This window comes from Pygoscelis adeliae, unplaced genomic scaffold, assembly GCF_000699105.1.
Source record: "Pygoscelis adeliae isolate BGI_AS28 unplaced genomic scaffold, ASM69910v1 Scaffold166, whole genome shotgun sequence".
Taxonomy (NCBI): domain Eukaryota; kingdom Metazoa; phylum Chordata; class Aves; order Sphenisciformes; family Spheniscidae; genus Pygoscelis; species Pygoscelis adeliae.
In genome coordinates this window covers 5,120,839-5,136,530 of record NW_008825156.1, presented here as the reverse complement: position 1 = coordinate 5,136,530, position 15,692 = coordinate 5,120,839, and the positions used below count along the sequence as shown (strand labels likewise).

At 38.2% G+C, this 15,692-nt stretch overlaps 1 protein-coding gene across 1 annotated transcript in view; it reads left to right on the top strand.

Moving 5' to 3' along the window:
* LOC103920775 (protein inscuteable homolog) overlaps positions 1 to 15,692 on the top strand; it is a 39,164-nt gene that overhangs the window by 11,031 nt on the left and 12,441 nt on the right. The window contains exons 2-3 of the mRNA XM_009328616.1: positions 6,100 to 6,271; positions 8,300 to 8,478. Of these exons, the coding sequence (XP_009326891.1) occupies positions 6,100 to 6,271; positions 8,300 to 8,478 (351 nt within the window). The remainder of the gene's footprint in view (positions 1 to 6,099; positions 6,272 to 8,299; positions 8,479 to 15,692) is intronic.

Below are 15,692 nucleotides of genomic sequence, written 5' to 3'. Positions count from 1 at the left end.
TTTTTTTTTAACTGCCAGACACCAGGTGTTTGAGAATATGCCCTCATGCAATGAAGTGTCTGTGACATTATTTATTTAAAACTAGATGATCGGAGCATGTTTTTTTCAGTGAGCACATCTCATTTTCTGGAGTGCCCTGCTATGCATAACCCTGGAGCCCCTGTTTGTTTATAGGAATAGTTGAGGTGTTTTTTTTTCTTTTTCTCAAACTGTGATCCCCCAGGGTAAATAAAAATGAGGGCTATGTGAAAACTACTAATGTATGGTCTTACCCTAATTCAGACTGCAGGTCCCAGTATCTTGTTCAGCATTCTTATATAACACATGACAGTTCCTCTCATCTTGTTGCTGAGTCCTTTTTGTGTCTGTGTGGCTTCATTTTAATGAAATTCAGGCCCCAAAGTATAATATATAAAGCCTTATCCATTATTTAAAAGAAACAAGCATATACTTTCTAGAATTTGTAATGCAGATATCAAGAAAATCCTACAAATAGGAATAGATTCCTGCAACTTAAAAACAAGCCAGTATATCCAGCCCTTCAAAATGTGGGGCAAAAGAATCTGAGAAACCTTTGGCTTCTGTCATGTGTCACATAACTTGAAGAATTTAATCTCTAACTTTATCATATGTGAACACAAATAGTTCTCCCCAATTCTTATGATTCAGGATTCTATATCTCCTGAGATTATAGATAATACAATCATCATTGTGATTGTCTTTTAGCTGTGACAGAATAGGAGAAAGAGAATGTAACAAAAGCTGAGTACAAAGGCCATTGCAAATGTCTTTTTTTTCCAAGCCACCGTACTCATTTATGCTCAGTAATTTTCCTTCTGTTTTATGAATGCATCCCAATTCTATAAACACCAACAGTGGTTGAGTAGAAGGATCTGTATTACAGATGACTTCTACATAACTGCAAATTAATTCCTTTGCAGTCTCTTCTCCTTCTGCCCTTTGTAGCCACTCAGCAGCTACCCTGTAGAATTGGAGGTATGTGAAGAGTAGATCAGGAAAGTTGAATGTATCCTTGGGTGGTTCACCTATATTTTTCTTCCTGCAGCATGGCTGCAAGGTTGCTACTTAGGCATTGCCACATTTAATGCATCCTTCCAGCTGATACAGCCAACTGACTCCTTTTTTTTTTTTTTTGAGAGAAGGCTGAGATTTTTTTTTTTCACGCCATATAACAATATTCCTCATATAGATCAGATCATCTTCACACTGCCCCTTGATGGCTAAACACAAGGAAGAACAAACACCTCTTCATTAGCTTGACCATATTCTGAAGGAGGGAAGTTAAAAAGGGAAGCTTTAGTTGAAGTTGCCATGAACCAAAGCACCCACTCACAGCCAGTTTAGATACAAAACTAAGGTTATTGCCAGCAGTTTTAAGGCTACTGAGATGGGAACCATTCAACCTTTATTCGGCCTCACACTATTCTGTAGAGTATACAATATGGCTTATAAATTAGGTCCCATGGCCACTGTTGTACAGCAGTAGCTATAAAAATCATTTCAGTTTTGTTCACTGGTCACTGCTGCTGCCATGGATTGCTGCAATAGCTTTGATTACTTGGAATAGTATTTGTGGACATTTTAATGGCATCACTCTATTAATATATCATCCCACTTTAAAATAGCTGACCAAATCTTAATCTGGTATAAATCAGCACAGTTCTCAGTTAGTGGAGCTAAGGCAGTTTTTATCTGCAGAGCACTTGGCAAGGCAACTGTTCAAATATGAAAGATCATTGTGTGCAAGGTAGAATACTTTTGTCCTCTTCCCTTCCTTTCTTTCAATGTAGAAATTAAACAAGACTTGTAGGCCTTCTACAGGTGCAGAAGTTGACATAGGATATACCTCAGCCTTGATGATCAGGAATTCATTTCATAAGTAACAAGTCATCAAAATAACAGTATACGGATTCGGCTGGATGACATTTTCAATGGAGTTGCAGAATAGTGAAGTGACTTCATGGTTCATGTGATGGTCTGGGGAGTGAAGTATATTCTGTTCAAAGAATGCTGAGCAGGGCATTCGAACATTTTCTGAATATGATAATCCTTCCTTCCTTCCTTCCTTCCTTCCTTCCTTCCTTCCTTCCTTCCTTCCTTCCTTCCTTCCTTCCTTCCTTCCCTCCTTCCCTCCCTCCTTCTCTGTCTCCCTCTTCCTCATCAAATTTTAATGTTTGGGTTTTTATACAGCTATGCAGTTTCTATTTAGTCTGCTAATGTTCATGTCTTCACCTGTATACTTAACCTGTCCTAGCTTCAAGTTGGAGGTGCTAATACACAGCATGTGTGAAAGGATAAAACAAACACATCTCTGATCTGTCAGTTCTTGGCTGTTTGATGCAGCCTCTGCTTTTGAAATTCTTCTCTACCCTCCTGGGAAGGTTGAGACAATGTTTAAGAGGTGATCCCCTTTGTGATTTTGTTTCCACATTTGCTGTCTTATAGCTGGATCTCAACATCTCCCTTCCATTCTTCTTTTAAAACTGCTTTGGAACCTGCTGGTACTGCTTACCAGAAGCACCTAGTAGCAGGCTGATAGTGTTATCCATGGATTTGACAGTTGGAAATCAGCCGATAGCCTGTAAGGCTTTCCAATCTCAGCAAGATGACTTAGGAGATCGATTTAAAGAATGCAAAAAAAAACCTTTGAGGAAGTTTACCAATATGTAGAGATCATCTGAGTGTTAAGAGTGGGCAAATAGGAATGTTAGAGAAAGCCATAGTATGAGAAAAGGCCTTCAGCAGCATTTTATACAAATAAAGACAGACATTATTAAAAAGAAGGCAATGTGTCTTGGTTCCCAGAGTGGCATGGAAAGCCTGCCTTGAACCTCCTTGTGGAAAGCAGAGCGTTAAGACTGTTATTGTGTGTAATATTTCAAATCATGAAGTCATTAATGCAATTCATCCCAAGTTCTGTATTGGAATCTTTAACAGGTGCCTAGCTTTATTTAATATTTTTAGGAGGAAGAACAGGTATACTGAAGAAAGAAGAGGGCTGCCCCAGAACTCATTCATTCCTGTTGCAGAGAAAAGATATTATTTCCTTTCAGAAGACTTGATCTATGCAGTAAAGCGGTCACGCATTTATTTTGTCACTTGGATTAAGTTTCTGTAACAGGGCTATGTTCATAAGGATGTAAGTTCCTGGCATTTTTCCAGTTATCAATATTGAAATATTAGTGATCAAGCATTTACTGAACGTCATTCCTCAAATGCAGGGTGTACACAACATCTTGTTGCATTCATGGAATTCATTTGTTTGCATTATCTGGCTAACTGGTTCTTTTGTATTGCCAAGGTGATGAACAGATTTGACATTTAGCTGATTACTTCACCAAAATTAAACAGAAAACAGGGCAGCCATCCAAAGTTCCTTTCAGTGTGAAAGCTAATTATAAAAATGCTTTGAGCAGCAATTTCTTTTTGGATGTTAAAGTGCTTTTATTAGATTGTTCCCTTGTCATTTTAAAATTTATTGCTAGACACTTATAAATGGGGTTGCCTGCTGGAGTAGAATTATTTATTTTATTTTCTATATTTAAGATGGGAGACAAAAGTGTATAGAGCAAATTTTAGGCTAAATTTGTTAGTATTTTACATGATTCTTCATAGAAAGGAGAAAAACTAACTAGTGGTGGCTTTCATGGATCCAAAATATGTATTTTATCTTTATGCTGAATAAAAACATATATCCACTTCTATTTACAGTTCAGCAACTGCCAATTTCCAAAAATAATTACTTAGCAAATAAAAAAATCAAATACATAATTTAAAAGTTGAGTACAGCCCTTGTATTGTTAGAAGCTTGTATTTTATAGTGTAGATATAAACAATCAGTGGTGATGGAAAAATCTAACCATGTACTTGTACCTGTCTTTCATAAGCCATTACTTGTTCTGAAATAGCATAAAACTACTCTAAAGTCATTTTGTCGAGGTCATTGAATAAGAGCTGGCCAAGTGAATTTTAACCAGTAAATTTAGAGCTGAAGAGTGCTGTATCCTGTTACCAGATCTTAGAAGAAGTTTCTTATGAAGCATTTTTTGAATGCCTTGGAATATATTTAACTTTTTATACTGACTGTTGTTATTAGCATCCTTCGGACCCCAGACAAGGTGTGATCTGGGGAGGTTTCAAGGTGACAAAGTTGGGCATTTTTGCATATGATATTGTCTAGCACACTTTGGCTACTAAATCATCTTGTGAGGACATATATTAATTCTTGACACTGAGATCTATTAATATACCTTGAAGCCAAGTGAATTATGTGAATCTGCTGTTTCAAGCTGTAGAATTCTGCCATAACTAGGAGGAAATATTTTGCTGTAGGTAGATTAATGTTGAAAGCTTGTCAAGAAAAAGTTTAATGTTGAAAATTTATTCTTCCTCTTCTTGCCAGTACTTGAGCTTCTATACTAAATCCCATTTGTAATCTGAGGAAAAATAGAGATATAATTTCTTTTGTATTTATCTATGTTATTAGAGTTCCAATGATATAGTCTATTGCCTATTAAAAAGTACATCCCAATGAATGATCTTCCCGAGGGTAATTTTTGCTCCCATCAATCTGAGAGCTTTTCTTGTAAAACACAGTAACTGTCAGTGCTTATCAAATAATTTAATTCATGCCCATTGCAAGATAAGTAATTAAGATACCTCAACATTCTGTATTAATAACAAAAATGAAAATAAGAGATTTGCTAAATACCCTTTGTGGAGATAATGGATAGGACTTAGCATGCATGTCCTGAGGAAGCTTTGAATAGACAGAGAATGCAGTCTGGACAACAGACCTCAGAGTCTTGGTGAGTGTACAAGACAAATGTGGATTTGTTTTTGTTTGACTGTTAAAGTTTATTTCAGTGCTAAGCCTTCATAACTCCTCCTTGTATCTATAAAGTGTCCAAGCGACGTATAAGGCAATTGACCCCACACTTTTTCCGAACTTCAAATAAATAAATAAATAAGGCCAGTTTTTAAAACAGTTACTCAGTGAAATTTCTAAAAGCTCTGATAATTTGTAAACTGTCCCTATAGTTACATTAGTTTCATTTATATAAAGATACTAATTAGTGAATTTATGTGGATTTGACATAAACATGTCCATAATTTAAAATTACATAAATCTTCGTTTTCTGTCCCCTCTAAGCACATCTACCTACCTGCTTGACAATGTGATGAATTATTCAGGGATATGTTAAACAGGGGAGAAACAGTCCTGTTAATTTGAAAGTTCACAGATTATGTCCTTGTCTACAGAGAACCTTCCTTTGCTGGGTTTGGTTGTTAACAGATGGTACGTTTCTGCAGTTTAAGCTATCTCATTGGCTATGCTCTCTTGCAGTCTTTCATTGTGTCAATGGGTCTCCTGTAATCCAGAGCAAGGTGTGCGTATATGATGTATCTGCCTAAACTGTGTAAGGAATGAGCTTAGAACACTTCAGACACTCTGAAAGCATAAACCTATGTACATTTTACTCATTTTTCTGTTTCTCTTCCAAGTAAGCAAGGGATATACAGATCTAGCTTTAATGTGATAGCTGTGCAAGCTCATCAGGTGCAGTTTACCCAGGGTCTCTCCTTAGTAGTATTTTTTGATCCTGCATTGGCTTTGTGACAAATTCAGAAAAAAAATGGCAAAAAAATATGTCTGTGAAGAACTTACTGCACACTCAGGCTCGAGTCTCGCAGTGGGACACACTCAGACAAGAGCTTAAATAAGGCTGTGGCGTAGTAGCAGTTAGCATTTGCTTATCAGGGCTTATTTTTGGCTTAATGTTTAACTTGAGACGTCTGTCAGAAAAGACGTGTTTGTTTGACCAAAATCAATTCAGCAGAAACATTAGGGGAGAATGAAATGCAAGACTTTTTGCTGGCCAACAAACTTCTATGCAGAATTCATTTGTATTTGCTAAATTGAAATGTCTTATGCCATAAATGCCACCAAGTTTAAGTCATTTTTAAAAATAAACTGAATAGTTCAGCCAAGCCAAGAAAAGAGAACTGTAAACCCATCTTTGGTTGTAAAAATATTTCCTGGAGTATTTCCAAACCATACCTATTGTTTTTCCGTAGGTTGATGGGATACTGTGCCTGGCCGACATTCTTACTGATAACACGCATTCTGAAGCTACTCATGCAGAAGCAGCGGCAGTAATTGCACAGATCACATCTCCGCATCTCACGTTCACTCAGCATCTCAGCAGCTTTCTGGAAAATATGGAAGAAATTGTAACAGCACTTGTCAGTAAGTTCTTTATGGGACTTCTGAGTCATTCCACTTAAAATGACAGGTTGGGGTAGGACTCTCTTTCATTAGAAATATTCCCTAAATAATGTTTGCCATTCTTTCCTTAACAGATAAAAGAACTCTGTCATTTTTAATGCTGAATCAGGGCATCCTGCAATTACATAATATTTTTTACTCCAATCCATATTTGAATAGAATTTATGCATGTTTGTCAAAATATCTGAGTGAAATTCTACCATTAGAGCCACAGAAAAGACTCAGCAAAGTATCCTCTTGTCCCATGTTTATCTGTAAAAGAGCAGCTTCTAATAGTTGCTAACCTTTATGCCTGTTGTATTTTCTAAACTTGCTAGAACTCAAGCTCACCACTGCATCTACATTTGTATGATACTTCAGAGGAAAAGTACAGTATAGCATAATTTATGGGCATTGTTACAAGAAAATAAAAGATCTGTCTTTCTTGTCTAGATCTCTGATCCATGGTAAAATGAGGCAAAGGTAACAGCAAGCTTTTCCTTAATCTGGGTCAGTGAGGACACTTCAGAAAAATAAGATGATATTTCTCATGACTTTCTGAAGAGAGGAATCTCTTATTTCTGGCACTGTGCTCCATCCCTCTCAAATACCAGAAGCTTTCAGTCAAGCATTCTCTTCCTTTCTCTGATCTGGAAATTCAGTTTCCCAGAGCTTCATGTCAGAAAGTATAGTTTGGGTCATCTAGTCTGACTTCTCATGTATAATAGATCAATACGTCTTGATATTTCTCTACTGAGCCCAATGGTTACAGTTAAACTACAGCACTTCAATTTTCATGCATGTTTTTGTTGTGTTTTTTTTTTTTTTAATAGAACAAGAAAAGAGTAGTGCCAGTGCTTGAGGATTCTGCAGTGGCTGGGAATTATCTGAGATGTATTTAGGCATTCTTCGATATGCCCAAACAGAACTAGTGCTGCAGAAATCAAGGAAACAATTTATTCCTCATGACCAGACTGTCCAGCAACAAATACTGAAAGTTCTGCCCTGAACCTGCCCTGAATCCAGTGGGTGGAATAACCTGTGCTGAGCTTGGTTCTGCTGTAGAGGCATCTGATCTGACTTATTTAAGATGATTTTCCAGGTTATTACAGTGTACCACAGTCAAGGGACAATCTGAACAGCCTATCCAGAAGATATTAGCAGGTGGAGCCTTTCCCGATTGTCACTGTTTAAGTTCCACAGTAATTTTAGTAGTATATGCTCTGCCCAAGAAATGTGAGCATCAAAAATAGAATATGTATAACTTTGGAACAGCCTTTTCAGTAATCACACACCAGTTTCCTTGTAATATTTATGACTCAGTAATTGAATTACTGTAATATGTTTAATCTTTAAACCAGGCTGAAATCCAATTGCCAGGTGATTCAGATCTTAGTTAAAATACATATGTGCAAGGAATTAAAAGGGAGCTGTGTCTTCAGCACTTCTTATTGAAGCTGGAAAATATGCAGGATGATCTTTACTATAGAAAAATAGGTTAAGAGATAGGCAACACATATATGTATCTTGTTCTAAAGAATAGGATATATAGCAGAATTATTCTCTTACAGATCAGTTACTGTTAGCCTTCTGCCTCCTGTATTTAATTTTATGTAGTCATATCAAGATTTATGTTGAACAACATTCAGTGGAATATTCCCTGTAGAATGGTATACTAGGTAGACCATCTCATTAATTAGATGAATGTTAGAAACACTTGGTGTCTAGGCTCATATATACCATCTTTCCCTGTTTTTGTGGTTCAAATGAAGGTACCTAATGTTAGTATTGCTTATAAAGCACCCTAACAATGTGACATATTATATAATTGACAAAATTAAAACGATTTTGTTTTGTTTTGGTTTTTATCTTGATGATTATGAATTTGGTCTTAGATACTGAGATTACTAATGCAAGTTGCAGATGCTTAAATATTGCTTTGAAACACCCAACTATGGTTTTTTGCAGTGAAGGGATGACTTTTATTCAACTTATTTTCTGCATTCCTAGAACTGTGCCAAGAAGCCTCGTCTGGTGAAGTTTTCCTGCTGGCTTCAGCAGCTCTTGCCAATATTACTTTCTTTGATACCATGGCTTGTGAAATACTGCTCCAGTTAAATGCAATGAAGATTCTTCTAGCAGCATGTTCAGATAAACACATAGTGGATACTCCATATTCCCGAGATCAGGTGAGTGGTTTCTCAGCAAGATGCTGTCTGAGCACATGTGTGTAAAAGTCAACAGGTTTCACCTCTATGTCTGTTCTGACATAATGAAATCTAAGTTGCTTTCATGTCTTCCATTCTTGGTTCTTTTCAATATATGGCTCTTTCTTTATCTGCTGCTGTTCCTTTTTATTATGAGCATTATAAAATATGACAGCTTTTAATGTGATTTTGGGAAAAAAAAAAGCAAAGTTCCATATTTCTAAGATACTAGATTTTTTTTTTTTCATCATGAAGATGGCCAAACAGTGACACAGAGGCCCAGAGAGGCTGTGGAATCTCCATCTTTGGAGGTATTCAAAACTTGACTGGACAGAGCTTTGAGGCAAATAAGATATATATGGAGACTGCAGCCTAAATATAGAATTGTCAGTTCAAAGATGAATTAGATCCAAAAGCTGAATAAGGATCTGATCCTCAGCCCATTGATATCGGTGGGCTTTGGATCAAGTCCTAACTGCATGGTAGATGGTTTGCAAGTTTTACTGGCAAATACCACTGATGTACTTTTGCATTTCCCTTTCTTTTTCACCAGTTTTTTTAGTAAAGAGACACAGAAAATTAAAGGTTTGTGCTAATGCACAGAGGAAGTCAGAGGGAATTCTTTTGTTCCTCTCAGGTGCTGCCATGCAATGGGGTGCTGCAGCAGCGCTGCTTATTTGGCACCTCAGTGATCAATTTAGTCTCAGCAGAGTAACAAGTATGAGGCTTGAGGGTTTCAGTAGCTACTACTAAGGGATGGAGGTTGCTAGTCAGCTCTGTTAACTTACTTCTGTTTATGAGACACTGTGAATATAACTAAAAGGCAGTAATTCAGGCCTCACAAACCCATGCCCTTTCCACCTCTGAAGTAGCCAAAAGATGATTTATGGTAGACTTTGGATCTACACTGCCACAGAAAACTCTGTGTACCCTTCAACAGGAGCCAGGCCATGGAAATCAAGACACAAGGGACCTTTGAAACTGATTATTGGTGTTCTAGAGGGATTACTAGGGTTGCTTTAGCTTCTATTAAGAGCACTCAGTAGTTTTCTAGCTCAGGAGTGTTTATGAAAAGATGGAGTTAAGCCGTAATTACTATATTGCTCTCTGGGCAAAGTCAAGGACATCAGCTGTGGTGTTTGGCATGGCTGTATACTATTATTACATATGTACAATTCTTCATGTTCTATTTTTATTCCTCCTGTACGGTCTCATAGTTTTGAATTCCTTATTTATTCATGCCCTCATCTTAATTCTGCTGTCAGCTGTGAGTTTGCAGTTTGCTCTGCGGGTAGCATAGCAAGCCCCTTCTTTGTATGAGGAAGGCAGACATTTAAAGAAATATGTATTACTTTATTAGGTAACAGACTAGTTCCAGGGCTTTTGCAGCTTGCAGGACATCTCATTAGCTAGAGGAACAGAGAACTGAGTGGCTTCCTTCCAAGAACTGAGATTTCATCCCCAATAACCCCTTACATTCCTTCTTGGAATGAAAAACTAGATCAGAAAGGTGTGATGTTTTCGGTGGTGTTCTGCAGTAAGTTTCTGAGCTGACTCCTTGTTATTTCTGCAACAATGGGGGCTATGAAATCCTGCCTTGTGTCATTCTGTTACTGAGCACCTAATGCTCAGGTGGAATCTGAGTGCTGCTCATCTTGTCTTTAAGAGCTGTCAGTGTTGCTAGTCAAGCAGTTTTGGTAATGCAACAGCCTTAAAAGAAGTCTTCCTTTGAATTCCTGAAAAAGTGTGTGTTTGAGTAGATTGCTCACCTTTCAAAAGGGTACCTGTTTCAGTGTTATATTTGTGGGGCGGCGGGGGGCAGGGTGCCTGCCAATTATGACAGTTTTATGGAGTATTTTGCTTTTTAATTTGCTCTGTGCGTAGTTGTTGCAATGAGGAAAACACACTCAGCTAGAGAAAAAAACAACACTACAATACTATACTTTATAATGGTATTGCCATTTTGGCTTTTGATAGATATACTTTAATTCCTTTTAGGTACATAATATAGTGACTAACTTTTCCCATTACATATATTATTATGTCCCAGCCAGTAGTCATTTGCCTAAGGATATGTAGATTAAAATTGAGTAGGTTTGGAAATTTTTTGATTCAGGTTTTTATTTTGGAATATGGAACCACTGTGGAATACATTTTTATGGACTAATATCCATTCTGAATGATCAAGTTGCCCTGGCCAGTAAAATAGATGAATTACAATTAAGCTATACTACATGTTGAAACAATTGAACAATGTAAGAATAAGACTCGTAGCAAATACAATAAAATATGGTCTAATTAAAGAGCCCCTCAAACTTAAATGCCCTGTTTTTCACACAGAGCTTTAATTTAAGTAACGCAGTTATCCTATAGAAAACTACCCAGTATTTCTAAATACTTTACTACTTTAGCATTACTGCTGATTTAAGAAAATTATAATTTGCTAAAATAGACTGAAGCATGCTCACTGTAAGTCAAAAATGGGGGAAAGATGGCTGAAATGCAAGAAAGGAACAGTGAGTTTTGTTTTCATTTGTGCCATTTTATCTCATCTTAAAGTCATAGTATGTCCTTCTATACAACCTTTCTAAGGACAGCTAGCACTGATTAGTTATCACCCTCCATGATGGTATAAATAAATAATGTTCTGCCCAGGAGCTGGATGTCGGATGCATTATGTGTTGCCTGCAGAAAGTATTTTCCTGCTCAAGCACCTCCAGAAGTGTTCTGTCTTCTGACTTCTGAAAAGCTTTTGTCTGCAAATGATAACAAACTTTTCCTACCGTCACTATCTGAAAACCAACCTCCTTCCTCTTTCCTTTCCCAGGCAGTGTTAGATTAGGTCAGGTAAGAAATCTAGAACTGAGTGCTGGACTTAATGATGAACAAGATAATCGTTGTCCGTTTTATAGAAACATGTGTTGCTTCTGTAACCAGCAGTATTACATTGAGATCGCTTAGTTTTATAACAAAATACTTTGTATAAGAGTCATCTCAGATAAAGGTATAATTTCCAGATGCCTTAGCCTCTAGTTTTGGGTCAAAATGGATATGAATGTGCCATGTTCTTTTTCTTGCGGAAGATACTGATTTTCTGGATAACAGGTTTTTCTTTTCAAAGGAGCATCAAAATATCCTTTCAGAGGGTTCATGCCTAAACTCAGCAGTGTAATGTATACACTCAGATGTCTTAATGGAGTTTAAGCACTGTCAGAAGGGTTTAGCCAAAACCCTTATCATTCAGCGCCTTCTTTACTTTAACCATCATCTTAGACTTCACATAGAAAAATATGAAATATGCATGTTTGTGCACAGCATGTTTATGTATAATAAAATTTTTCTCTCTGCATTCCCACTTGTCTCTTCAGTGTTGCCAGTATTCTCACCTTACCTGTGAAGTTGTGGAGGTACAGTCTAACAGCTTCTGATCTTCTGTTATTCAGGCAGACAAAGAATTAATGTGCAGTGAACACATCAAGTTTAAAGTGGTTATTTGTAGGTCTAAAATCAGTGAATTATGTTTCAAAAAAGTTTGAGGTGGAGAAAGGCTTTTAAGTTCAAGGAGAAAATGGAGATGATTGCTGCTTTTTTTCTGCTAAATTCTTTCCTGTTTTCTTGGTGGTTGGGAGATGCTGCAGGCTCTGAAGCTAAGACCTTCTGTCTCATTTAAGATTCGAAACCCTTAATACTGTTCTTCCTCTAGGTTCTAGATCGATTTCTCTGCTCTTCCATTTTTTTCAGGGCATTTGCGGTTTCCTTTTGTTGCCTTTTTCCCCCTTTTTTCTTTTACATGGGAGATTGTAGGGTCAAAAGGGGAGCAGAGACAGATGTTACTTTAACATAAAGAAGTTTTGATTTTTAAATGTTGCCTAACACCCAGTGAAAAACTTTGAGAGCAGTGTTTTTAACGAGAAGAATTTTAACAGGTCTTTTAGACTTCTTTTGAAAATCCCTGCCTGGATGAAAGGAACTTGCAGTACCACTTCTCAATCTGAGTTTCTTGAATATTGGGGAATTTATTACTCCTTGCCAACTGCTTTTTGTTTCTGCTTGTTGTCATGAAGACTGTGGGATTCCTGACTCCATTTTGTTAAATTGCTGTCCAAATTTTCGCATATGTATGGAAGCCAGTATGGGCTAACAAGAACAGGGAGCTTGAAGTAGTTTGAGCAGTGCAGCCCATGTTAGGTGCCTGTCTTCCTTACATCTGACAAGAAATATTAGACAAACTCATTGCTAGTCAGGAGGAAGGCAGTTGATGAAGAGTCCTCATTTATGCTTTTTAAAGTTCTCTTGGAGCAAAATAAGTATGGAAGGGGGAGCTCCCTCTCCCAGTTGGATCAGAAGAGGAATACCCCTTCCACTGCTGAGCCATCAGCTGGTCTTTCCAAGAGAAGAAATGCATGTGGTACCCTGGGACTCAATCACCTATGGCTTGTTACACAAACAGCCAGTGACAGGGTTAGGAGCAAAGCTTGGCGGTCTGCCTCTGTCAGGTCTGACTTCAGTAGACCTAAGCTTCCTGTCTAGTTCTTGAAAATTGTTTTCAAGATCAGCTGCAAGCAATATTTAACAGTCCCACATGGTTCAACTGTGTGCTCACACATCCTTTCTGCAGTTCAACACACTTCTGTAGATTTACATACTGTGGGTAAAAATGCAACACAAAGCCTTTACATAAGGACAACTAGGTCATAAAAGGGTATCTGCACAGTTTTCTTGCACAGGTCTCCGTTAATATCCAGCTCTGACATTAGTATAATGATGACTACATGTGTGGTTAGAACTGCCTTCCCTCTCAGTGTTCTGGCTGTGAACTGTGGTTGGCAAACTATACACAAAAATTATGTGATCCTTTCCAGTATTGACTAGATCATACTGAGGAAACATGTTTTCAAGTAATATAGCTAGAAAGAGAGGTGATAAATTACATAATTAAGTTATTTTAAAAACCTTAAGAAGGATGACTGCCAGTAACACATGCAAAAATGAAAATTAGGCCAAAAGTCACATGACTGTATCTGAACTTTAACCATGCCATTATATAATTGATATCCTAATTCGTTTTCTGTGTAAGGCTGTATCGCTTCCCTGATGTTCCTTCTTTCTTTTTAACTGGTTATCTCTGTCTTTGCATATACATTTGAACAATATAAAAATATAAGTAACAGTATTGACTGGCATTATGTGGTCAATGTTATGGATTGTTACATGTCAGGGGTCCAACACTGACTCTCTCTCTTAAACACTAAATCTTTTTGAGACAAAATGCAGTTTAGTTACAGTTCTACCTTTCACATTTAGATTTGAAGCAGGATAAGACAATGTGCTCCAACTTGCAAAGCAAGAGGTTCAGTTGGAAGTGTAAAATCTCAGCTCAGTTGAAGAACTCTCCTATTCTTTGCTAGCTTACTGTGGTGAGGTTTTTATTCCTGGGCTCAGTTCCTAATGTTGCTGCTGCTCTGATTTTGAAGAAGCAGTTTTTCTTCTCTGCATTTTTGTTTAATCATCTGTAAAGTTGGGCAGACATTGCACTTACTCAGTGTAAAGTCTCTCTAGAGGAAACACGCTATGTCAGCACAATTCATTGCAGTTTTTATTTTATGCCCTTGCCTGCCAGGTTCACAGTAGAGTCAGGCTGGTGCTGGGCTGTTTACTGCAGAAACTATAAGCAAGAGACTTTGCTGCAGGCTGTACCAATCATAAAGCTGTAAGTCAGAGATGGTTATGTATACATTTTGCTGCGTTTGTTGTCTTTTTGTCTTCAGTCCTTCAGGAAAAGAGATAGCAGATTTTGAACAGCCTCTGAGTTTTGCCACTGATTTTTTTTCCAAAACAGAATCACTGTCTAGGTGAAGGTTGTGATTTCAGTCTTGGTTCTGAGCACGTGAGCTCATAAACGGTGTTTCTACAGATTACAGTTTCTTGTTTCTTTTTCCTCCTCAAGTAGAAAACTACTACCTTCTAGGATAGGCACCAGAAATTACTTCCTGACCACTCTGCTTGAGTTAGTGGCAGTTGAACTATTTCTCTGCACTTTCTGCCTCCTCTGAAATGGGACTAATTAAGTTTCCTCCCACATGCTCAAACCCTGATTCCAATTAGACTAGCTACACAAGCAAAGTTGTTTCCTACAACCATGCATTGGCTTAGGCCAAACCTTGCTCTGCTCTAGGGAGACCAGATGTCTTAGGTGTCTTTGGTTGACTGAGTCAGTTTCAAAATCTAAGAAGCTTTCTAATACCACGAAGGAAGTCTGAGGGATGATTATTTCCTCCCCCCCCCCCCCCCGATTTTCATCTAAAAGACAGAAAACCGTGGCCTCAGAAGTGAGGGAAGAGACACACTCTAGTTCCATCACTATTTTAGAGTCATATGACCTGGTTTATGGGACATGCCTATTCACCATATGACCCACGCATTTCCTATGTGCTTCTTTAAAACAAAAAATGTGAGAATCTGGTTATTCTGCCTATTTCTTAGCTAGATTAGTCAGCAATATGAAGTAAAGTAAACAAAAATAAAAAGGCTCGGCAAGTGCTTGAGCCTCACCGCCCAAGCTGCAGAAGGCAAAGGCAGGGACTGGGAGAATGAAGAGCTGCCCACTGTGGGAGAACATCAGGTTCGAGACCATCTAAGGCACCTGAAGGTGCGCAAGTCCACGGGACCCCATGAGATCCATCCGCGGGTCCTGAAGGAACTGGCGGATGAAGTTGCTAAGCCACTATCCATCATATTTGAGAAGTTGTGGCAGTCTGGTGAAGTTCCCACTGACTGGAAAAGGGGAAACATAACCCCCATTTTTAAGAAGGGGAAAAAGGAATACCCGGGGAACGACAGGCCAGTCAGTCTCACCTCTGTGCCTGGGAAGATCATGGAACAGATCCTCCTGGAAGCTATGCTAAAGCACATGGAGGCCAGCATGGCTTCACCAAGGGAAAGTCCTGTCTGACTAACCTAGTGACTTTCTATGATGGAGTGACTACATCAGTGGGCATGGGAAGGGCTACAGCTGTCATCTATCTGGACCTCTGTAAGGCCTTTGACACGGTCCCCCACAACATCCTTCTCTCTAAACTGGAGAGGTATGGATTTGATGGGTGGACTGTCTGGTGGATGAGGAATTGGCTGGATGGTTGCATCCAGAGGGTAGTGGTCAACGGCTCAATGTCCAGATGGAGGTTGGTGACGAGTGG